This window comes from Silurus meridionalis, chromosome 7 (assembly GCF_014805685.1).
Source record: "Silurus meridionalis isolate SWU-2019-XX chromosome 7, ASM1480568v1, whole genome shotgun sequence".
Lineage (NCBI taxonomy): Eukaryota > Metazoa > Chordata > Actinopteri > Siluriformes > Siluridae > Silurus > Silurus meridionalis.
This window is the reverse complement of record NC_060890.1, coordinates 20,844,616-20,871,547: the sequence shown is the minus strand read 5'-3', so window position 1 is coordinate 20,871,547 and position 26,932 is coordinate 20,844,616. Positions and strand designations below refer to the sequence as shown.

The window sequence follows — 26,932 nt, the reverse complement described above, 5'->3', positions numbered from 1 at the left end:
ACTGTGTTTTCATTTGGCACGAGAAATCTTCTCCTCACGATAACAAAATGCAATTTTTCCGAGCTCAGGAATAGAACGAGTAAAGCATCCCAAGCATTAAGACTGGACCAGTTACGGAATGTCCCAGTGGAAAACTTTACACAATATTTGGCCCAAGTGCTGCTGGCAGGTCACACTGGACGGGAAGATTTATTTCAGGGGAAAGGAGGCATGCATAAATAGGTACTGCACAGGCTTTCCTGCTGCTTTCAATCAATACTCATGTAGCAAAGATCCAGATTTAGCCCTAGCAATTTGCATAGAATTTTAATAGAATAGAATAGAATAGAATAGCCTTTATTTGTCACATATACATTACAGCACAGTGAAATTTGTTCTCCGCATATCCCAGCTTGCTTAGAAGCTGGGGTCAGAGCGCAGGGTCAGCCATGATACGGCGCCCCTGGAGCATAGAGGGTTAAGGGCCTTGCTCAAGGGCCCAAGAGAATTTTTTATACAGGCTTATAATTTATTTATAGAGAAATTAAATTTTTCTTCAGGAAACAGCTACAGAATTCCAACCGCTGCTCATGCTGTTCTATGGGGTTATGTCCAGAAACAATAACGTTTCATCGAGCGCATTAATAAAACCGATCGTTCAAAACTTTTATGCTTTTATGCACTATATGTTTGACAAGTTACCTCAGTAATCTACTTTTATTCTTCTTCCCAAATTGAAACCTGCCTCCTGAACAAGGTACGAGCATCTACATCATCTTTGTGTATTAATGCAGTTATGATGTGGTACAAATTATTTTTTTTCCCCCTGAATTATTACAGGTTCCTTTTTTTTTTTACTTGTATTGTGACATGCAGTGTTAAGTAAAGTTATAATTGAACATCAAACTGCTAGGAAACTCCCTGGGAAATGTATAATGGATGATGTAGAATACAATGGTGTGACTAACTGCAATTAGTGATGCAGTATCAGTGAATCCTGAGCATAAAGCAAAAGAAAATGGTGGTGATTTAAGGAGCTGGGGTGTAACACTATGATTTTAAGGATTTGTTTAATTATAATGACATCAGACCAGAATTATCTAAGGAATCCCTAGCAAACGAATGTAATAACTTTTGTAATTTTTAAGGTGAATCAAGTTCATCTAAAGACTCTGCAGGATTTGACTTGCCCTACAGACCTCTCTGTCTGGGTATTCTTATTAAATAAACCTTCATTCACACTTTACTAAAGCAGAAGAACCTGCTTGTCGTCGACCTTCATCATAAACCGCCCATGTGATCACCTGTATCTGCAGTGGATTTTTTTCAGCATTGGGTCTTTCATTATGTACACAATCAAGGTCTTGAATCTTTCTATGGAGCTCCTGTAAGAATGATGTACCTAACAAGCAGGGAAAACTCATCATGCTCATACGATGTATATATGATAGGAGATTACATTCATCTCATTAATACAACTGAGCAGCTATGGAGTTAAGGGCCTTGCTCAGGGGCTCAGGAGTGGCAGCTTGAGGAGTGGCTTGGATTTAAACTCGTGACTTTTCGATCAAAATGTCTAATGCATTGACCACTAAGCAACCAACTCCCAAGTAAAGTGTAAAAACATATCAGCATGTTGGTCTGTGATTAATGTTTGTTAAATAAAATAAGATAAATTTTTTGTTATATCATGAGATTTTATGACTTTAGCTAGAATAGGCTCATAGCTTCAGGGCAAAACTAATAAAAAAAATTATTCAATAAACACATTGCCTGTTAAAAGGCACATCATGTGTTGGCTGATCAACCACTATCTATCTGAGCCAATTATCGTTCAAATCACATCATGTCAAAAATCCATAATTCCCTGCCTTTGAATGCCTTCAATGCAGTGCAGATACAGTGTTTACATGGAGGCAGTGCTCACAGGCAGATGTTGATCTGTTTGGCGAGTTCCCGTTCCAGATCGGAAATGAGGTTATCGAAGTCCTTCAGACTCAGTCTGCATGTAAACGGCGCGTCAAAGTCCAGCGCAAAATCGTCCGTGTACTCCCAGTCCTTTTTCTTCGCCTCGTCCTCATCGCTCTCGCTGCCCGCCACCTCGTCGTAATCCGCGTCGTTGTTGGTCAGGAAGTCCCGCCCGCACACGCTCCAGTCACCTGCGTAGCGATTACAGGGAGGGCTTTCCAGGCGGCCACGCCCCCTGCGTGACACCACCGCCACGTCCTGCGGCGACGGCAACTCCACGTGTAACAACGGCCGCTGCAGGGGATTCTGAGAAGGAGGAGCAGGAGCTTCTTCGTCTTCTAAACGATAGGACGATTGAGCAGTCACTCTTCCTGTTGGAACTAAAGTAGAATTGACACATCATTATGCGTGTTTTTATTAAACAATAATCTAAACATCAAATCTGAAAACATCCTCAAGCTTCAATGCTTAGAGAACTGGACCTATAGGGACTATGAACTAATGAGAAAAATGTGTGTAATGGCATGAACACACACACACACACACACACACACACACAAATACTTATCTGCTGTACAAATTAGCCACAGATGGAATGAGTAGCTGAAAGTCCAGCTGTGTGCATGACACATGAGGCATGTGAAAAAGCAGCCGTTACTGCTGACAGACATGAAGTGTTTTAAGGATGCCCTAATAAATAACACTCGTTACCGAGAGGGTCTGAAAGCGAGGCACCTATAAAAAAGCCGCAGTGCTTGTGTACATTGATTAAATGTATGCTTTGTGTCACAAAAGGTTTAACTCATAGATGTTAGGCGAATAAAGATTTTATGCTTCCACTCACTCGGCCAGAGCTGCAGCAAGTAGTGCAGGGCCTCAATGTGCCGCTTAAAGTCCACAGCGCTGGCCATCTCCATGCTGGGCTGTGTGAAGCTTCTTCCTCCCAGGCTGCACCCAAGTCGTGCAGGAGCAGATGGGAAAGTGCCAGGTCCTGCTGCTTTCCATGAGTCCTGCGTCGGAGTGAGCAGAACAGGGCCGAAACACACAGCGAGGTTCTGACACGTCATCAGATTACAGTCACTGTAGGAAGCCACCAGACTGAGATGATCAAGCAGGAGTGACAGCGTGGCCTGGAGAGTGTGCGCACGCACACACACACACACACACACACACACACACACACACACACACACACACACAGAGTAAGTGACGCAGCACGGCAGCATATGCTGGTAGACACATGACAGCTTGACAGCATGACAGACAGAAACACACAGACAGAAACAAAACAAAGACAAAGACACACACAGACAAAGACACACACAGACAGACACACAGACACACTCACAGAGAGACAAACACACACACATGCAAACACACACACACAAACACTGGCACAAACAGACACAGACTTTACCCTTTCTGGTTCAGGCAGACACTGCAGCAGAGTGACAGTGTTGTGTGATCTGTGTGTGTTGTCGTTCCTGCAGGCAGGTCTCACACACATGGCTTCCAAAACCACCTCATACAAAGTCCGCGTGATGAGTGGTGATGGCAGCTCACGCAGATAATCCTTCAAAATACCTGCAGAAAAAACACACTGACTCATCACACTGAGGAAACTCAGGCTGAGTCTGTGTGTGTGTGTGTGTGTGTGCGCGGGCTTGAATTTACCTGTTATGACATTGATGTCGGGGTACAGCTCTTCATCGAGAGTGATGGACGAGCTGTCTTTCTCAAATGCATCACGTAGCTCCTTTTTAACAGCTGCAGAGCCGCAAAGACGATACAGACCCACGACCTATATACACACACACACACACACACACACACACACACACACACACACACACACACACACACACACACACACACTTTAACTCATTATAAGCTTCCTATTCCAAAACAATCAAACTGGATAATACACTATATGGACAAAAGTACTTGGACACCTACTTCTTTACCAAACTTTTACCACAAGCTTGGAGGCACAACATTTTAAAGGATGTCTTTGGATGTAGTATCGGAAAATGTTCCATTCATTTGAACTAGCAGACCCAAATCTGCTCAAGCATGACATTGCCCTTGTGCACAAAGCTGACTCAATTACCACATGGTTTACATGGGTTGAACTTGCTAAATGCACCCCAGGCCTCCTCACCCTACATCAGTACCTGACTTTACAAATGCCCTTGTTGCTGAATGAGCAACAATCTCTAAAACTCCAAAATCTAGTAGAGCAAATGGGCACTAAATATGAAATGGGATGTTTAAAAAGCTAATTTACAAGCAATAATACAGCCATTATTATAAAAAAAGTGTCAATATTTTGTTCAAGCATCATTTATATCTATCACTGCCTTAATCCTCCTGAGCATTGATTTCACCAGCGCTGCACAGGTTGTTGCTGGAAACCTCTTCCACTCCTCCATTAGGACATCATGAAGCTGCTGGATGTTAGACACATGGTGCTTCTCCACCTTCCGCTTGAGGATGCCCCAAAGATTATCAACCGGTTTCAGGAGACATACTTGGTCACTTCATCACCATCAGCTTCCATAGTAAGGCAGTTGTCATCTTGGCGGTGTGTTTAGGGTAGATTTTATGTTGGAAAACTGCCGTTTGGCCCAGTTTCTGAAGTAAAGGCATAATTTTCTGCTTCAGATTGTCACAGGACACGTTAAAATCCATGTTTCTCTTAATGAACCGCAGCTTCCCAGCACCAGCAGCACTCATGCAGCCTCAGATCATGACGCTACCACCACCATGCTTGACTGTAGACAAGACACAATTTTCTTGGTTCTCCTCACCAGGGTGTCACTACACATGCTGGACAACATCTGAGCCAAACAAGTTTATCTTGTCCTCATCAGACCACAGAACATGTTTCCAGTAATTCATGCTCTTGGACAGGCTTCAAACCTACTTGTTGCAGTGTGTGGTGTATGGTCTGAGCACTGACAAGCGGACCTTCCGCCTCTGCAACCTCTAAAGCAATGTTGCAGCACTCCTGCATCTGTTTTTCTAAAGCAGCTTCTGCACCTGACGCACAGCACAGCTGTATATGGAGTTATTTTCAGAAAACAGTAAATCTATACTGCTTAAACTCATTGACTACTGTTATTTCATCACAAACGTACACTTATAGACACATATAGACACAAAATGACACTTTTTAACAAATAGTGTTTAATATTTTTATTTTTTTTTACCAAATAGTGTTTTAATATATATTTTTTAAGGCTGAATCAGGAAGCTGTCACAAAGTTGTGATGGATGTTACTAGGAAACCTCCCACATAAGACTGTTGCCAAACGTATTAACACATTTTTAAAATACTGGAAGTGTCGCAAACCAACTGAGAACTGGTCCACGAACACCCGCTGATGTATGCACAACCCCAATGATGTTAACATGTTTGGAAACAGCTTCCCAATTCAGCCATAAACTGATTTCAAAATGTTCTTCTTTTGTCAAAGGCATTCTTAAACACTATCTGAAAAATAATAATAACTAAAATTTTTGCTCTATATTCGGACACTTTCGGGACTCTCTGTTTAAATGTGTTCACTTAAACACAACTTAGATTTGAGTTCCAAAATATGATATCTCATGCTATGCATAGCTCTGAACAATGTTTATTAGGGGGGTAACAGTAAATCTTTCAGTACAGGCCTTTCGGTTCAACGCAATCCTTTTTACCTGCGGACCATAGTTAGAATCTGAGTTCCCTCAGAAACACATTAAGTGGTGGACCACAAGTTTGTTTAGTCTCCGCCTCTGAATGCACTTCATTATTATCATTACTTTAAAAACATACACACTAATGCCAGAGGTTTTAGAAGGATACTAGCATTAGCGCAGTGTCACTGTGGCTACTTGCTCCATACCAGACATAAGATTTGTTTTGCCCGTGCATGAAAACGCTAAAGAATCCATAGCTCTAGCATTACCAGCAAATGGCTAGCGGCTAACGCTAGCGCTATATATTCTTTAGCGTTTTATGTCCAGCTTCAAGAATTTCTCTTAAAAGGAAAAAACCTGACAATTCCACATATTTGATGAGTGAATGAATAAAGATTGAAAGGAATAAAGACATTTGTTAACAGTTAAGTAGATCATATCTTGATCTTGAACATACACACACACACACACACACACACACACACACTTGTATTACCTAAATTAGGTCAAACAAATGCATTATTTAATTAATTTGAGTCTGTAGCAATTAATAAATCGACACTGGTATGTCACTGGTACGTATGTTTGTGCTAGAGAATACCTTATAAATATAGTAAAGTAAAAAGAGATGGGACTGTGATTGTAGTAAGCGACTAAATTGAATGGAGTGTTGGACACACTTTTCTTGTGCTTTCTTTCTTGATTTGTTATTGATTTGGCTTTCTTAAAGTCTAGCTTAAAAAAAATTACAAATGTTTTTAAGACATTGCTTTATGTACAGAGATTTATTGACACAGTGTACTTTTATCCCAACAAATATATGCTCAATTTTACCTTGAGTCCTCGCCTTTCAATCTCAGCCACACATTTCTGAATGAGAAGAGGCACTTTGGGAACGCAGGCCTCTTTCTCCACCAGGCGGCGCAGCTCCACTCCGAACACAGACGGAGGCGGGAGCTCGCTAAGGCGGGGCGTCGGCGCCTCCCACTGCTCCAACAGGGTCAGCTTTACATACAGCAAACCCCTCGGCTCCAGCTTCACACACAGCTGCTGAGTCCGGGAGGCTGGAGGGAGGGAAATGGGGCAAAGATAAACAAACAGAAGGGGGCCAAAACCGAGGGAGCATAAACTTACTAACAGACACGAGGTCCAGTAAAATGTCAATTCCTCTTTCACCCTATAAATCCGAGTTGAGCACGATTATGGTTACATATCAGCTGACACTTCACACGCATAATAGTAGAGTGAAATGAATACAAACAAAATACCAAAATAGAATTTTTGTTTATTTAATATGTCACTCCTCCTATTAGGTGCATGTTCCTCATGTCTTAATCTTCAGACATTAAGGATTTTCTGAGATGATTAATGCTGGCTAATATCAAACAAAGCGGGCTCTGGCAAAACTCACACACTACATAACATTAAATGTTACATAATGGGGACACTAAATCCCATTCCTTAACATCTGCTTCAAATTTCATGTGACGCAAAAAGAGATATAACATGTTGCTGCGTTTAGAGTAAATATATAAACAGTTCACCAGGAACATGCAGTCAGATTAACTTAAATCAGATCATTGCATGAGGGCAGCAATTGTGTTTACAGCTTACTACAGCTCACTGGGGGGTGGTGCAGCACAAGGATCAGACTTTTAACAGCTCTATTCTTGGATCGGATTTTGCTTTAACAGCTCGCAGATTTTGACGCTGCATCGCTCACGAGTTGCTTTGCATAAACACATCTGACAAATGACGACAAGTAAATGTAGTTTTAGTGCTTAGTTTTGTAGAGATTTCCTAGACTGCAGTGACCTGTAGGAGCATATGCATGAAATAGGGAATTGAGAAATCCTATAATTGTAGGCATACATTCAAAATCATGATCATTTGTCATATTTGACACTCTTTTGTCATTGTCATTTGTCATATTTGACTGTTCTGTGACATAAAATTGAATAGAAATAGAACACAGAAATCAAATTTCAATAAAATATGGTTCCAATCATTAATAAATACACTATATGGGCAAAAGTATTGGGATACATGACTTTTACAGCACTATGTGGTTCTTCCACAAACTGTTACCAAAATGTTTTGAGGCACACAGATCAATGGAATGTATAAAATATATAGTTTACAGGGGTTCACATTGGTCAGTTCCCCTACATCAGTACCTGACCACCCCAGTACCACCCCTGAGGCTGAATAAACCAAAATCTCCACAAACACACTCCAGATGGAACATCTTCCCAGAAGAATGGAAGTTATTATGACAGGAAATATGGACGAAATGTGAAATAGGATGTTCATAAAGCACATACGCATCTCTTAGAATCACAAACTTTTGTCTGAATAGTGTATATGTAGCCGTTTAATTAAATTATTTACAATCAAGAGTCTTATTCAGGACTCAGTCTGATCATGATCCTTTATTTCACTCATTCACTTCATCCCTGAAATCATGTTGGATCAGAAAATCCTAACTAGTCATTTTGAGTTTAAAGGAATGGTATTTATGACACCAACTAATAATTATCATAATTCTATTATGACAAAAAGGCACCATTAGGGCCTCAGCTTACTTCATGCCAGATGACGTTCGGCTTTTACAAACAGGACGTAACTGTGGCGCAAATTTAGAACGTGAGGAAACTTCGCACACGAACACGTTAGATGACGAGCCTTCTGACTAGGCATTGAGAATACTGAGACCATTACCATTAATATCTAATCAATTAAATGAATGGATATAAAATATGCAGTCACAAATATCTCACCTTTAAACAAATGAGGAATTGCTACAGCACCGAGGCAGCATACCCGGTTGCGTGCTTGACCACTGGGGCCTGTGGATCCTTCCACGGCATTAGCATTTGGTGTGAGTACAATTAGCTTCAGCATGCGTGCTCGCTCCAGCTCCAGGTTGAAGGTGTGGTTTAACGAGAGTGACGTCTCCTGACATGTGAGCAAAGCGGTGCGAGCTCGTGTCACTCCGTCCACCTGGATGGCACAGAAGACGTCTTTAGCGGTGCGAGATCGCACGAGATCAGAGACTCCAAGCAGATGCACTGTGAGGAGGCCTGACACTCTCTGGGCACACCTCGGTTGCTCTGCTAGAGTGTAAGGCCGGAATGACCCGACTGTATCCTGCCATCTGCAGTGTGGAGGAGCTTGTGGCGACTCCTGTGTCTCTTGTCCTGATCCCTGAGACCTGCCAGTTAAACCCTGACTCGAATCCTGCTTGGGCAGAAGCTCTGGAGAGTCACCGTCGCTAAGGTAACCACCTTTGCTAGCAGAACGCATGCGCGAAGATCGACGCCTCGGTCTGGCAGGAGCGCTGGTGTCCAGATGGTACCTGCTGATGACGTTGTTGGAAGATTCTTTACACGTGTTAGGTGGTGACACCTCGTCAGCACCCCCTGGCACATCACCGCCACCCCCTTGTCCTTGAACGTGCCGTTGGTTACGTGACGAGCGCAGACTGAGCTTACGACGCAGTTCTGGGAGCTTGCGCATCTTCATAGAGAGACGCCGTACTGTGCCGGGAGATTTAATCTTATCCATCATGCTGCTGCTGTTGCTTGGGTTTCCTCCTAAGCTTTTCACTTGTGCTCCAGGGCTTCCAGAAGGGCCTGCTGGACCGCTAGCAGCCCTGCTAGCACCGTCACTGCCACAACTAGCACCTCTGTTGCTGCTGCACAGATACGGAGCGTCGGGGTGACAAGACTGCTGAAGAACATCTGTGAAAAAAATTAACCGAGAGAATATTAAAGATGTTTGTGTTTACATTTGCATAGTTTGATACGATATTTATGTGTAAAAGCCTATTCAAGGTTTAAAAAGGTTTACATCTGGAGACAAACATTTCTACTGGGAAGGCTGATAATAAATATTTTTAGATAGTATATATTTTTTTAATAGACTGATGACTGTTTGCATTAATAAGTATGTAAGCCTTAAATGTATCTTACTAAATAGCTACAAATATCATATGCTATGACCCTTCCAGTCATGAGATCGCAACCTAACTGAGGTCCAGTACAGTTAAAGAGGTGTGTACTATAAATTCCATTATGCACTAAAGCTGTTCAAGTAGCTCATTGTGCACTTTGGGTTTTTTTTTCCCTTTAATTTGTCACTCACTCGCATTTAGTATTTTTTTTACAATTAGAGTGAAAAGTCTTGTTTATTTGGCTTGTTCTTGTTTAAGGTGCCAATAATTACTGCATATGACCTCATTTCCCTCATCTACCGTCTCATAAAAGTATTTATATAAAATAAATTACCTAGAGGAAGAGGTTATTGTTTAAAGTGGGAAGAGTTCAAAACATCAGAATGTACAAAACTTAAAGGAAAAAAATATATATCCTTTTTTTATGTTGAACTCGAATCATGTTGAACTCGCATCATGAACCCTTCATCTGATCGAATGAAAGAAATATGAATTTCATAGAGGAACGAGGAGGTGTACAGTAAACATCTCCCACAGACCAGTAAAAGGCATGGAATGCAAATCATTTCCTGTTACGCTGTGCACAGTGACTAGTAAATCTGGTTGTGAAACCCTGAGAAAAAATACATAAAATTAATAGAAGCCCACAGGGGAACCAGCTGACCATAATTCGGTAACAACACACAAACTGGTGACATCACTATGAAACTACACATGGGCATTTCAATATACATTTTATATTTTTTACATTTTAAAGGGCAACCTGAACCAATGGATCGGAAACCCATCAATGTCAATGCGCACTCTGAAGTTCAATGCTCAACTTCTTCCCCCAAAAACCTCACACTTTTGGACTCCATTTGATATCTCACCTCTGAACTCCTCTGGCGCCCTCTCTATCTCTCTCCTTCTCCATGGATCTTCGACTATATCTTTCTCCTTCAACTTCTCTCCACTGACCCGGCCGTCCTCTTCCTCTGGGATTGGGTTGTACCAAATGTTGCTCTCACTTTCAGTCACATGCCTTCGCTCTGTAAAGCTAGCTGTGTAGGCCTCATCCGGAGCCTGGGCCTTTCCTGAGGACAGCACCCAAGCACGACTACTCCTCTCCAGGTGCTGAAGGTAGACTCCCTGTCCAGAAAGCTTACTCATACCCAAGGAGTTGCAGTACTCTGTGACTGGAGGCGTCACTAACTCTGGAAGACCTGTATCTGCCATGTCAGCACAGTCAGCCATGTCGGCCTTCTGGCAAGCTCTGGGGTAGGTTCCATCCTTCCATCTCCCCTCAAACCCATTCTCCTTAATAGAGGCCTGTTTGGAAGCCTGGACCTTGCTGGAACAGCTTTCACGCACTTGAGACACCGAGTTCAGACTTGGGAGCTGGTCCACATCCCGGGAGATGGATGAGAGTTTGGCCCAGTTCTGTTTTTTGGACACTGTGATCTGTGTGTGTCTTGTGAATTCTACTTCCACCTCGGTCACTGAGGACGATGAAGAGCTGTGGATGAGCTCGGCCTTCTTTGGTCCATCTAAGATAAAGAGAATGAGAATGAGAGAGAGGAAGCGGATTGTCTATTAGACCATCTATTAGACCATATTTGGCACTCAGGTATTTTGTTTGAGCAGAGCAGAGTGACTCACTTCATAAAGAATGGCTCTTTGGGACAAGGCTAAGCCGAAGTCACCAAACTCAGAGTGATTTAGTTTAATGGTTAATCCATGTGGTGCCTGAGACAGTCATTAGCCTTTACATAATTTAATCAGGGCACATTCCACTACAAAAATAACTTTTCAGACATGAATTTCAGATCATGAACTGTGGCACAAAAGAGACGAGGAAAGAAAAAGAGGGGAGAAGACTAAGCATAGTCATAAAGAGTTTTTTTCTCCCTCTCCTTATTTCCCCTTCTCTCTCTTGCTCCAGATCTCCCCCTTCCTCTTCAATCTCACATCCTGCACATCTGGAAGTTTCTACCCTCTGCTATCTTTCTTTCAGCTTACAGTAACAGATCACCATGACTGAGAGGATATCTTATTCGGTTCCTTGACCTATGGTAATATGTCTGTGTGAACATGTCAGTAAGGATGTGCTTCAAGTCATGAATGTGTGCAATGACATTCATCCGAAAGTCATCAAATAGAGATGTATAGATAAAATATCAGATTTAAACAAAACCCAACACATCATATAGCTATTTTATGACCACTATATCATTACACAGGTGTACAATATCTGATGGAACCCTGTTGTTTTTCGTTACAGTTTGTCCTACCACCTTTAACTTATTAAGAGAAAAGGACAACTGCTAACCAGATATCGGTTAGATGATGGCTGATCCAAGCACACATGAAAGCAAGCAGCTGGAGCGATGAACGTTAACACGTGCTTCCTCTAAAACAAGTAAAGCAAACTACCGCATCATTTCAAATCGCTTCTCATGCCAGCAGCAGCTGAATGCATGAACCTCTTACATTAACGTGCATACATGAGTCACAGGTACACACGGTTGGTTTGTTTTGCTCTGACCGACATGGACATCGTTTTTCCCACTCAGACTGAACAGACAATTCATTCCCTTTTAGACTACTGACAAAGGATGGTTGTTGCATCAATAAAAAAGACCCATAATCTCCAAAGAATAGGGCAAATATGACACTGTTAATTCAATTATTTTATTTATTTTTTAAGTTACCCCAACCCTCAATTCTCTTCGCTTCTCATCTTTCAACATACATTATATAGTAAAAAGTACTGGGGCATCTGACTTTCCTAGCTACAGTATATGTGGTTCTTTCCCCATCTGTTACCAGAAAGTCGGAGGCACACAACTGTAGAGGATATCTTTAAAATGTTTCCTTCATTGGAACTTGGAGAGTCAAAACTGTTCTAGCTTGATAATACCCCTATGCACAAAGTCAGTTCCATTAAGATATATTTTCCATGGGTTGTATTGGAAGATCTTGACTGACCTGCCCTATTACTCTGACCTCAACCAAATTGAACCCTTTGGGATGAATTAGAACACTGACTGCACCCCGGTCCTCCTCACCTCTCCTACATCAGTACCTGTACTAACACCCTTGTGGCTGAATGAGTACACATCTCCCCAAACACACTTCAAAATCTAGTGGAACATCTCCTTAGAAGAGTGAAGGTTATTAGAAAAGCAATTAGTCAGGTTCCCATTATTTGCATATAGTCTAAAAATTCTTCACTTGAAATATAAACGTTTTTTTTTTGCAGGGGAATCATTGCACCGCTGTATTAGAGTCATTGTTTATTGCTTGTCAGTTGATGGATAGTTGGGGTAAAAAAAAAAAAAGGTCAAGAAATACAGGCAGAACTGTCACAGTTTCACCAGAATAAAGAAATCATATTCGCAGTGTGCACCAATATAATTACAGTAAGTTCTGTACAAAGTTTAGATGTGAAGATGTGCTTTTAGCATTGCTTTGTCCTGTTATCATTTGGGTTATAGAACCTTTGGCGACCGCATGTCAGGAACCATTATAGGTTCATAGAGGAAGACGGGAATTTCAGCACACACACATACACACACACACACACACACGTGTTTGACACACATACACAGGATGGAGGTTTACAAGACCTGATTATAACTTCCTATGGCACATGAACATGGACACGGCGAGAAAGGGAGAGAAGGAGACAGGGAGAGATAAAAATACTAAGAAACAGAGAGAAGGAAAGAGAGAAACACAAAAAGAAAGAAAAAAGATAGATAGATATACATGTAAGAAAGCACTGGGGACAAAAAGAAAGACATACAAATAAGAATGAGGGAAAGACAGAAAAACAGAAAGATTAAGATGGACAGCAAGACATAAAAGGAGAAAGAGAAAGAACTGAAGGTGGCAAAAACAGAAGAATCAATGAGAATGTAGGAGAAGAAGAGAACCATTAGGGACAAAACAGAAAAGAGGCTGAATAGGGACAGAAGGAAAGAAAGTGACAGACAAAAAAGCTAAAAAAAATCGCTATGGGAGGGACAGAGGGAAAAGGCGCAAGTACACATATACACACACACACACACACACACACACACACCATCATCATCATCATCACATAATACTAAACAAGCAGCTGTTGTGCAATCCAGCACTCATCAATGACCAGTCTGTTAGAGCAGCCTCCCTTATAGCTTTACACACACACACACACACACACACACACACACACACACACACACAGTTAACCCCATTCACTATTCATTTCCATGCCCAAAATACACACACACACACACACACACACACACACACACACACACACACACACACACACACACACACACACACAGATTCAGGTTCCGCTTACATAACGGATGCTGAGAGAAACACCCATACCTTTTACACACACACACACACACACACACACACACACACACACACACACTCACACACAGTAATTCATCAGGCCAATATCTTGTCTTTAAACATAATGAGAGCAGGAATGCAGATCTCAATACAGCTTTACACTCTATTATAACACTGCTGAATTAATACTGTACACACACATACTCCACTCTTACAACCCATACAACCACACGCACAAAACACTGAGTACAAAGTGGAACGGAGAGGTACTGCTCTGAACTCAATGACGGTATTGTGCATGCTCAATATACAGAAGTGAAGTGAAAATGTTAAACAACAATGTCCCCATCATTCATTTGCCTCCTCACGTTTGATGGAAGGACCGACCAGACAAAATGTTTTTCTTTGTATATTTTCTTTACATTTAAATATATTAACTCAAATCTTATATATACTTTGCAAAAATAGTGCTACATATCACTTATTCAGAAATTTCGATCTGTTATTCAAATTACTGATCAGAATTGGACAGAAATGCATTATCGTTTAGCTTCATTACAAGGAGTGCTTATACACAAGGCATAACTTTATGGCCACCCATCAGGCATAACATTATGACCACCTGCCCTATTTTGTGTTGGTTCCCCTTATGTGGCCAAAACAGTCTTGACCCCTTCCTCAGCAATTTGAGCTACAGTAGCTCGTCTGTTAAATCAGACCACACAGGCCAACCTTCGCTTCCTACGTGCATCAGTGAGCCGTGGCTGCCCGTGACCCTGCCCCCAGTTCACCACTGTTCCTTCACTGTTCCTTGGACCACTTTTGATAGATACTGACCACTGCAGACCAGGAACATCCTGAACATCCAAGAGCTGGAGTTTTGGAGATGCTCTGACCCAGTTGTCTAGACAACTGACTAGACAATTTGGACCTTTTCAAACTCGCTCAAATCCCTACGCTCGCCCATTTTTCCTGCTTCTAACACATCAACTTTGAGGAAAAAAATGTTCACTTGCTGCCTAATATATCCCACCCACTAACAGGTGCCATAATTAAGAGAGAACCAGTGTTATACACATCACCACTCATAATGTTATAATATCACCTGGTCGGTGTATATCAGTGTTGAAAGGCAAATAAACTGTTAGCACCTCGAACTCCAGATCCTGAACTGTTTTTCTTCTTTTATACCACAGTATTGAAAGTGAAAAAAAAAAGTCAATTTGAGGGTAAAATAAGGCTAAAAAGGGATGACAATATAAAATATCTTAAATAAAAATCTCATCACAGAAAGCAGTTTACATTGTTTAAAAAAATATATATATATTTATTATATGTATGAATGTATAACATACAATTACCCGTCTATGGGCTTTTACTATAGAAACACCACCATATTAGAACTAACACATCAATTGAAACCTATACTCACTATTTACTTTTTACAGTTCTACGCACACTTATGACATTTTTCATCCAGGTAGCAACACGGTGGCAAAATCAATACAGATACAAGTCCAGAGCTTGTGAGAATGGGGAGGTTTGAGGGGTGATAATGTGATTAAACATTGGCATGGTTCGTATGGTTTGAGTTGTTCAAAAATTGCTGCTCTTCTGGGATTTTCACACATAATAGAGTCCATAGTTTAAAAAAAGAATAGTACAAAAAAAACAAAACAAACAAACAAAAAAAAAAAAAAATCCAGTGAGCACCAGTTCTTCAGGCAGAAATGCTTCGTTGATGAAAGAGGTCTAAGAAAATGGTCAGTTTTTGTTCAAGCTCACAAGCAGTAAACAATAATTTAAATAATCACTCTTGACAACAATGCTGAGCAGAAAAGCACCACAGAACACCTTGGCCACCATGTCATAGGATAGTAAGGCTCTACTACTTTCAGAATTGAACAGAAATCTGAAGCTTGGTCCAACTGAATTAAGAAGTGAAAGAATGCAGAAACACGTAAATGGACTACCACAGCTATTACAAACTTTTCATCTTAGACACAGGGCTGTGTTCTATTTAAAACTGGCTGTCTAGTTAGGGAGCACTTCCACGAGTAAAGACTGTCCTTTGAGATTCCTTGATTGGCCGAGTTAGAGTGTACTGCACGTGTCATTCCTGGAAAAGGAAATCCCATAATTCTGTTCAGAGGTTGAGAGCTTGATGAAAGCCATGAAAGATAAACTGCAACTATCTGAGTGGCACAACATGAAAATTTTATCATCACAGCTAACAAGAGCTTCAATCTAAACCAAAACTCTATAAATGATTCTGATCCTTACTAAAATGGTCTAATCACACATCACTTAACTGATCGTGTTTTTTTTTTTTTTGGCAAAGTTTGTACTCACGTAAATTTTTGTGACATGTACGAGGTGCGAGTGTGTGTGTTTCCCTGAACTGAAAGCTCTTATTTAATCCCAGCTCTGTCGTGCCATGTTCGGCAGTGAGTCAAAGACATGGTGGAAAAGTTTGCTGAGAATGCATGCTTCGAACAACCCGTTAAGTGTTTTCCCCAAAAAATACCAGCCCTAACGCCCCCACCCTTACCCAAACACACACACACACACACACACACACACACACACACACACACACACACACACACACACACACACACACACATAATTTGAGACATCCTGTGAGAAAGCAGCAGTGTTCTAAACCCCTTTGCTGCAAATCAAAAATAATTATCACTCCAGTCATTTTCCAAATAAACAGAGCCATTTATTCCATCTCTCTTGAATATTTTCCATGTTTTTAAATAAATCACAATAATTGTTCAAATGTTTACAATAAGCATGATAGTACATCATTATCTATGTCTGCCTCAACCTAGGATTGACTAGCATTTTTTTAATATGCTAAGCTCTGTAGAACTGCTAGCTAGTTAACTAATTAGTTTTACACCACATGATTCGGTTAGTAGTATTTCTTTCTTTTTTTATGATCTTTTATAGAAATTTGTATCATATACATTATATAGACTAGAGTTTGATACCTGACCATAAGACTGGTATGTATTTTTAAGCATTATTTTCCACATTTAATCTCCATTTGCTATTATAATGATCTCCACTCTTCTGGGGAGATGTTCGACTAGATTTTTGTGTGAGCTTGTGGAGATTTGTGCTCATTCAACAACAAGGGTGTCAGTAAAGTCAGGTACTGATGTAGGTGAGGTAAGCAGACAGACCTAGGGTGCAGTTGGCATTCACATTCATCCCAAAGGTGTTTAACAGGGTTTAGATCAGAGATCTATAGCAGGCCACTCAAGATCTTCCACTTCTACTCCAATTGAAACCATATATCCATAAAGCTGGCTTTGTGCACAGGGGTATTGTCTGGGTCTTCTAGTTCAAGTGAAGGGAAAAGTTAATGCTACCGCACCAAAAGGCCTCCTGTGCATCCCAGTATTTTTTGTCTATATAAATTAACACCATGTTCTGCACATAGTTCTGTTGAAAACAGACAGTTTTTAAGTTATAACGATTTTTACTTTTGTCATTGGACCTTAATTAAGAATTAAGAAAGCAAGCAAGAGAGAGATTTTGTTGCCTGTTCAGATAAAATTTCACGTTTTTTTGCACTGGACTTGGATCCATGAATAATTTTTTTCAACACTAACCAATAAACCACTCTGCAATGTTCAAGCCTTTTTAATGGCTGTAATAAAACCATTTGTTGTTAACAGAAGAGCAGCTTGGACGAAACAACGCCTCAAGCCACTGTTGTGTTTCGGAACTGACAGGATTTACCAGCTGCAAAATGCTTCCAGATCCGGCACAGACACTAGCACCTTACCTGTATAAAAAGAGGGAAAACTGACCAACTATTCTGGAAATTTCTGTCTTTCCAATGTTTCGTGTCAACCACTAGTTTATTAATTAGTGATTATTATTTGCCTATCAACTGTATCAAGTACATTTACCCACCTAAATAATTGTATCGGTTTGTTTTTTCATGTCATAAGCGAAGATTTCCATTTAAATGTACCACAATATACACTCCCTAACAGATTGCATTAGCTCAGCTACTGTAGGTCAATAAAACACTCATCGATCACATGACTGCAGTGAGTCAGTTGCTCCTGAACAGGACAATATTCTGAAATCTTATGATGCAATGTTTTGTGTGTTTAATAAAATATATATGGTACAACATATCATTACTTACTGCCTTATATCTGCAGCGGATGGCAGCTAAATACGTCTCTCTGAAATCAGAGCAGAGTAAACTGTGGTCTCCTTTCCCACAGTACCCATGACTTCACCCATAATGCAATGCTCTGGAAAGACTGTGTGTGTGTGTGTGTATGTGTGTGTAAAATAGCAAGAATTTCCCTATGTCATTAGTGAAAACTCTGCCTCAGTTTTAGTCTTTAATTGCAAACTTTTCCCACTTTCATTCTGCTGCTCACTTTATTCATCACAAGCTTTATTCCACTCATGATCTTTTTCTTCACTCACTGTCTCTATTACTTCATCCCTTCTTTTTCAGTGACTCATTCTCTCTTGATCCCTTTTCTCTGACTCTTACCATCTTTATCGCTAGATCATTCACCTGCAATCCAGCCATCCTCTCTCATGCACTTCCACACCTCATACTCACTGCTCATTTTCCTCCACTACTATCCTTCTATCCCCTTCATTCTGTTATACTCAATCCTTTGTAAATAAATAAAAATATAAAAATTTCAGATGTTTGCTTCAGGTTTTAGTTTGAACTTTTGAAATTTCCATCGTTTTCTGTGGCCTGAATCAATGGAAGCCCATTTCTGCCACAAATAATTATATATATATATATATATATATATATATATATATATATATATATATATATATATATATATATATATATATATATATATATATATATTTGCCTAATTCTGAGTTTATTTCTTGTAATTCAGATGTTTTCTTTCTAGCAATTCCGACTATTTCTTGTAAACATCCAACATTTCTGGTGCATCCACCGGTAACCACGTTGTGGGCCTGAAGTTTGAAGCTGTTAGTGTATGAGCGAGGCTTATCTGCTTCTTCAGCTTGTTCTGTCTCCTCCAGAGCTGGTTATTAGACAAAGTTCTCTCCAGGGATCGGAGGCTTAGTTTAATACCGTGCGATACTGATATACTGATAATGATTGTAGCTTATTTTACTTTCAATGTGTAAAGCTTCCTTGCACTACAGAGGGGGTGACGCTGCACAATTGGTTGGGAATTGCGAGAAAACTAGGCAAACTTTTTTTTCTGTGGCGGAAATGGGCTTCCATATGAATCTTCTCCTTGGCCCTTATGGTTTTCTCCCCGTTCCTACATTTTTTATTCTGCAACGTATTCTGTGTTCACTGTCCAGAGCACTCCAGAATTTAGTTGGTAGATACTGGACTAAGCAAAGCATCAAGGCTAAATAATTTTTTGTATTCTAACTACTCGAGTTACTCAAAGAATCGTTTTAGCCCTAATATATATATATATATATATATATATATATATATATATATATATATATATATATATATATATATATATATATAATATGGATTTGACAGAGATATTGACAGTAGTCTAGATTTCAAGTGTCCCAGTGTGACTGTCACCAAAGTGTTCATCTACTCACTGTCTCCCTCACTGTCTCCCTCACTGTCTCCCTCACTGTCTCCCTCACTGTGTCTGGAGGTGGTAGCTTAGTGGTTAAGGCATTGGACTTTAGATTTGAAGGTCGTGAGTTCTGCACACCAAGCCACCATTCTTGGGCTCCTGAATAAGGCCCTTAACCCTAATTCCTGCTCAGTTGTATGAATGAGATATAATGTAATGTATAAAGTCGCGCTGGATAAGGGTGTCTACAATATCCCATAAATGTAAATGTCTCTCTCACTGTCTCTCTGCAGATCAGATAGAGATTTAAATGTCCATGCATCCTCACATCTCTCACACACACAGTGGGGGAAACTTCACTGTAAACATCTGCATGTCCCACTTTGAACTGTCCTGCCTTGTTTATTTGGAGGAGTTGTGTTATCAAGCTGCAGAGCAGACAGTAAATAAGACACTTAGAACAGATTAGGCTCATCATTTACTAGTTAAATGCTGACAGACGGATTCTCCGTGTCTCTTTTTGTTTTTACCACGACAGGCAAAACACATGCACACAGACACATCTGTACGACACATTTGTAAGCATATTCTCTCTAATTACACACTGTCAAATAATCCCTCTGCCCTATTATAATTATGTACAGTAATGTGTGAAATTTGCTCCAGAAGAACTGCTTTGTGACCGACAGCAGCTTCATTAGTACCAATTCTAATGATGTCACACTTTTGGTATTTTTTTTTAGTATTTGTAATACTGTGTCTTCTTCATGGGTCATAGAACAACATGAAGAGTTCAGCAAAGGTTGCTGTCAGGAAGTCCAGGAAAAGGAAGAGGTAAAAAAAGAACAGGGGATTGAGAATATAAATAGGATAATCATCATCATCACAGTGACAGGATGCAGAACTGGAGGAAGCCTGGTTTCATAGCGAATAAAGTCATTCATTAGGTTTCATTAGGCTGAAGATCCAGCAAGATTTCCAAAGCAGTGTCTCAAACATGTCTACAGTATTCTAGATTATCACACTATATGAGAATTACACTATTGGACAAAAGTTTGTGGACACCTGACCAAGTATTGTTTGTGCATTCTAACCATCCAATTCCATAATTTAGTCCCTATTTTGCCGTTAAAATATTCTCCAGTCTTAAAGGAAAGATGTTCCTCTAGATTTTGGAGTATACTAATGTAAGTGAGGTGAAGAATTTTAGGATGCAGTCAGCATTCCATTTCATCCGAAAGGTGTTTAACATGTTTGCTACAGCTTCACATTCCACATTAACATCCCATTTTCTGTTACAATAACTTCCACTCTTCTGGGAAGATGTTCCACTAGCTTTATGAGTGTGCTTGTGGAGATTTGTGTTCATTCAGCCACAGGGTGTTAGTAAAGTCAGGCACTCATGTAGGTGAGGTGAGGGGGCCTGGGGTAGTCAGTGTTCCAATTCATTCCAAAGTTGTTCAGTAAGGTTGAGGTCAGAGCTATATAGCAGGCCATTTAAAATCTTCCACTGCAAACCATGTAAACCATAACTTCATGGAGCTGGCATTGTGCACAGGGGCATTGTCCTGCTTGAACAAGTTTGGATCTCCTAATTCAAGTCAACAGAACTTTTATGCTACTGCCTCCAAAGACATCCTGTACAGTTTTTTATTTAATTCCGTCTGTTGTTGCGATGTTCAATAACTGAGATTAAGGAGCTAGTTTATACATTTGGAAGAAAAATTTGGGTAGTTCAGTGGTTAAGGCGCTGGGTTACTGATCAGAAGGTCGGGGGTTCAAGCCCCTTTATAGCAAAGCTCCACTCTTGGGCCCTGGAGCAAGACCCTTAACCCTCTGTGCTCCAGGGGTGCCGTATAATGGCTGACCATGTACTTCCAAGCAAGCTGGAAAATGCGAAGAAAAGATTTTCTGTGCTGTAATGTACATGTGACAAATAACGGCTATTCTTCTATTCGATAATATAAAAAAGCCTGTTCCTGTTGTCGTTTCACAAAATAACATTTTTCCTCCTTTTTTTTTGCCATTACAAGTTCTGTACTATTACATTAGATGCCATGTTTAAAGACAACTCACATTTTTTTTTTTTACTTTTTGAATAATGGCATTGATTATTTATTCATGCACACGCCTATGTTTGAAAATTAACACAATAAAGTTCAATTGTCTTTTACTTTGCTCCCAAAATTAGGGATTCAACAATAAAATCTATTTAAAATTTCATGCCCCATTGAATTTGTGAGGTAATAAAAAAAAAAAAAAAAACCATTTCAATTTAATTGTATAGACCTTTTTATTTATTCAATATTATTATATTTTTTAACACTGGTCTATACAATATAGACCAGCTTTACAGACTTATACAAATATAACTTCAAATGTATAAATCAAACCATATAATGAGTAATTCAGTGGTGACACTAGTAGCAGGAAAAAACTTCCTGAGGTGGTATGAGGAAGAAACCTTGAGAGGAACCATACACAATCAAGTGGGTGGCATTGAATAATTAATCATTACATTACTAGCATGATTAAGGTCCAAACCCAAACTCCATGAATCTGCAAAATAAAAAAAAATCCATGGACACCTTGTTGTTCATCTTTTATTAATTTTATTTTATTATTAACAGGCTAAGCAGCTAACTCTGATGAGTGAGGAACCTCCAAAAGACTGTAAACTGTATAATCAGGTTAAGAATCTAAGAAGCGAATTATGTTTGTATGGTGACTGAGGTAAAGCTATTTTAAAAATATACAGTATAACTTAGTAAATGAAAAATGTGCTACTATATTTACTCCTGATGCTGTGAGTTGTTGTGTTGATTTGACATGTTGCTAAACTCTAGTCCTGAGATCCTGAATAAAACTTCTGAGTTGAAGTGCATTTTATTTTTTCCTAGTTGGAGACTTACAACATTTAAATGTGTTTGATTATATACAGTGATGTTTCCAAATCAGTACTTCAATACTTAAAAAAATATATAATAATAAAAATCATGCGCAATAATCAACCTTACTTTCAACTGATTAAACAGATCTCAGATTCTGAATCTAATGGTGCAATTCCTATAAATTGTAGCTTGTTTAATTATTGAGACATTTGAAAAACAGTCTTCTATGTAATATTTATGATGTTTTAGTAGTTGGAGTTGTTACTAATAAACAACAATTGTGTGTGTGTGCTGCAAACAGACTCTATTTATGATCTTACATGCATTAGAGTCACCCATCAACAAAAAGCTATCTTAGATCAACAGCACTTTAAACACTTATAAAAAAAAAAGTATCACGATTAAAGTCAAAATTGGATCTTCCTGGAAATGTGCATAGGTGAATCCCAAATGCCTAGCAATTAGCACATGATGTTCCCTTCATAGGGAGGAGAAAGCATAATTTAATTGCTGAAATGTTGAGGCTTTCAATGCATCAGGGAATTTAGGGGGAAGCTACTGAAAACAATATATTGAAACAAACACAGGGCAAAGGATAAGAACAATTTCAGAAACTTTAGAAATTTTTTAGGACCATAATGTTGAAAATGGTTAAAATCTAAATATTAATGAGGGATAAAAGGAAATAGAGGGGGAAAAAAAATCATCGGTGAGGAAAAGGCACAAACAAATATAATAAAACGGGCTGGAAAGAGAGCGAACAGAACGAGTCCTGTTTCTTCACTCTCACGTGGCTCACAGATGCTTAAGATAAAGAGGTCTATTGACAGTCATTAGAGAGTGCAGACACACACACACACACACACACACACACACACACACACACACTCAGGAAAGCTTTTAGGAGGCCAGCTTTTAGGAAGATAACTCCATAACAGCCATGACCATGCAGCTGGGCAGCTTAGTTCTTTCCCTTCTCACTTAAACTCAACCCCTCTCGCTCTCATTTTTCTTTTTCTCCATCTCTCCATCTCTCCATCTCTCTCTCTCTCTCTCTCTCTCTCTCTCTCTCTCACACACACACACACACACACACACACACACACACTCTGGCATGTAAGATTAAACATATATTAATCATAACTACAAGCCTGAACTCTAAGGCATCATAGGAATTTCCAATCTCTTGTTCCTCTCTCATATATATTGCACCAAAACCCAGAGCACACTCTCTCTGTCACACATTCTCTCTCTCTCTTTCTCCCTTTCTCTCTCTCCGACACACACATACGCACACACAAAACCTCTCTCGCCTGTTTCCCAACCACATACCTCACGCCATGTCATCAGAAATGACGACAAACACTCTAGCACACAGTCACACTAGGAACCAAAGTGGCATGGTGTTTACACACACACTAATGTAGAACAGCCAGCAAACTACTTTCCCTATTTTAGACATCACAAGTGAGAGAGAGAGAGAGAGAGAGAGAGAGAGAGAGAGAGAGAGAGAGATAATCTACTTAATTTGACTCACAAACTATCAGCAAGTCATGTGTCAATATTTCCCCATCATATCAGTCTAACCTTTTAACTCATATCATAAGTTATAGACGTTTAAAGAATGCTTATCTTGTTGGCTGAACAAAATTAAACAAGTATATATATATATACTCATTCATTCAAGATGGAAATTCACATGAGAAATCCCCCACTATAAGTAATTATGCTGTCAAGAGTCCCACATTTGGGAAATTTGTGAAGGCCAGCACAACTTGACTGCAATGGCTGAGCCTCGCTTTGGGCAAACCATCTTTCTGATCATGCTATTGTGCCTGCCAGGCGAGTAAAAATTATATAAATATATAAATTATATAAGTATAATACATATTGTGCATCCCAAATACTGTATTTAATTGACTAGTGCCTTGTCAGAATGCCTGATTGAGCAGAAACACACCCTGAATTCAAATGTCCCTTCTTTTTAGTCATCATTTTAAACATTTATTTGCAATCAATTCCTTTATCAGGGGTCAAATGGGGTAATAATTGTGACGTTTTAATTCACATTTGCTCAGTACATCGCAAACACAGTCCTGTAAGATCATTACAACAGATTATCTATCATCTGTAGAGGCTACACTGCAATGCTAATTGACCCCGGTTGAAGTATCATATCATTGAGTTTGTAATTCACTGATGAAATTTAGCTCTTCCAGAAAAAAGCTTGTGACGCAGTTATTGAGCTGAAATAGAAACACCACCAAATAAGCGGGTGTTAAAACAAATAGATCCACAGTGACATCAGACCAGATAAATTTACTCCTGAAGAGGTAAGTTTAGTGTCAGTGTAGGAGTTAATTGCAGGTTATCAAGCCAACCTTTTTTTCTACAGCTGGATCATCGTATGGCGTAAGCTCACCTGACACATCAATACAGTTCAACAATGGTTGTGTGTGTGTCAGGGGTCCGGGGAAGTTTGGTGACGATACTGCTCTAACAAACACTTTATTCAACTCCCTCCTTCATGCTACTCTACACCAAGGTTTCTACACCCACTCTCTTGTCTCAAGGACCTACACATCCTAAAAACCACAACATGATTGTTTTCTGAGCAGTCACATCATGTGGTTATGGAAAACCCAGACCTCAAAACCTTATCGTGCAAATCATGACCAGTTTGAGCCAAGCAACACAGAAGCACCACAATGAACGAGGCTGACTGTGCATGCATAGAGGCTCATAGCTGAACTCTGCAGGATCACCAGGCAGTGTACACACACACTGTGGGGTCAATAACCCAGAGCAAACGCAGAAACAACTCTGACCAAATTGCTCAAAATCAGATTATGAATCCATGGTTTACTATTTCACCTTTCAGTCCAGATCAACTTATTATCTCCTTTATCTTCCCCTGTTTTATCCTATATTTAGTTGTATATTTTTTCTTAATAATTTTTTTTAACACCATTGAACACACTCTGGACTTGTCTGTTCCTATTAAAAATATTTCTGTCCATTTTCTTATATTACATATGATTTTCTATCTATCTATCTATCTATCTATCTATCTATCTGTCTGTCTGTCTGTCTGTCTGTCTGTCTGTCTGTCTGCATGAAATACAATCAGACATGCAGAAGGAGACCAGACACACTCTTCAGCCAGGCTGTGATCAGAAGATCAGAGATCATCAAGAAGTTTAACAAATCAGAATTTCTGAAGTTCTAGAACTGTCTGTCAACCAAACAAATCCACTACACCTCACTACTGAGAAGAAACCCAGTGTTGCTCAGAAAGTTCATGCATCTCATTCCAATCAGGATCAAAACCCAACTTTCTCCAGCATCCTTACATGAGTTTATCTTCACAAAAGCAAACATCCAGCCTGTTTCATGCACATGTGACTGCAGGATTTCTCCAGGCTCTACGCAAACAACAAGCAAACTAGATAGTAAACGGGATCATAATGACGGATTTTAGTGTTAAAATGTGAAGGTACCGTTAAGTCGGGGGTCCGTTTTGCGACGGGATCTGTCTTTACCCCGGAGTTTGGACAAAGTCCGCTTCAGTAAGGGTTCAGCCATTCCCGGAGGTTTATTCCGCTCTGAAATGATGATGACAATAATACAAATAAAAAATAATAATAATGCACAAATAAAAGCTGCTCAGTTACTTCTCATCCTGAGACACAGCGCCCGCATCGCTGCGCAACTTCCACGGACTTCCACAGGAAATGAATTCCACGGATTCTTTCCCAAACCTTTTTTTTTTTTGGCCTCGCCTCCATTTGAATCGGGATAAAAACCCCAGTGTTCCTGGGAAATGAAGTTCTCACGAAGTTGAAACATGGCCTACACAAAACCGTGTATTTTATATTATTCTTACTACTACAGCAATTATATGATTTAATTACTAATTTAACTATTGCACATAATTAAAATGTAACTCAACTCATAATGATAAATCAGTGCAAGCTTCATTTATTCCCAGATTATTTTCTATATATTCTATATCTCTTCTGTATATACACAGTCTACAGGGTACATATCTCATATTCCATATTTATACATACCATATGTCTCTGGCATACATTTATGGGCATCGTTTAAACATTATGACCACCTGCCTAATATTGTGTTAGTCCCCCTTTTGCTGCTAAGACAGTCCTGACCTGTTGACAGCAATTCATTTGAGCTACAGTAGATCTGTTGGATCGGATGGCACGGGCCAGCCTTTGCTTCCCACGTGCAGCCTTGATCCTGACCCTGTTCACATTTCCTTGGACTTGGTTCCTTTATGGATACTGACCACTGCAGACCAGGAACACCCCACACAATCTACAGTTTTGGAGATGCTCTCACCCACTCGTCTAGCCATCACAATTTGCCCATCAAATCCTTATGCCTGCCCAATTTTCCTGCTTACATTTATGGCATTTGGAAGACACCTGTATTCAGAGCGACTTACAAATGAACAGAGCTCAGTTAACAAAAGAGCCTTGATCAAGGGCCACAGAAGT

The 26,932-nt window shown here is 39.8% G+C and overlaps 1 protein-coding gene and 1 non-coding gene across 2 annotated transcripts; both read right to left on the bottom strand.

Annotated features, from left to right (window-relative positions):
* Positions 1–1,032: 1,032 nt before the first annotated feature.
* On the bottom strand, positions 1,033–26,175 carry LOC124389324 (rho GTPase-activating protein SYDE1). The gene is made up of 8 exons (XM_046854689.1): positions 25,913–26,175; positions 10,459–11,115; positions 8,412–9,374; positions 6,466–6,695; positions 3,622–3,748; positions 3,365–3,531; positions 2,792–3,077; positions 1,033–2,327 (listed from the first exon to the last, which is right to left on the bottom strand). Exons 1-8 carry the CDS (start codon positions 25,995–25,997, stop codon positions 1,903–1,905), a joined length of 2,940 nt encoding a protein of 979 aa, XP_046710645.1. The 5' UTR covers positions 25,998–26,175; the 3' UTR covers positions 1,033–1,902.
* On the bottom strand, positions 24,099–24,262 carry LOC124389459. Its single transcript, XR_006926589.1, has one exon. It is a non-coding gene; the product is annotated as a U1 spliceosomal RNA (small nuclear RNA).
* Positions 26,176–26,932: the final 757 nt, after the last annotated feature.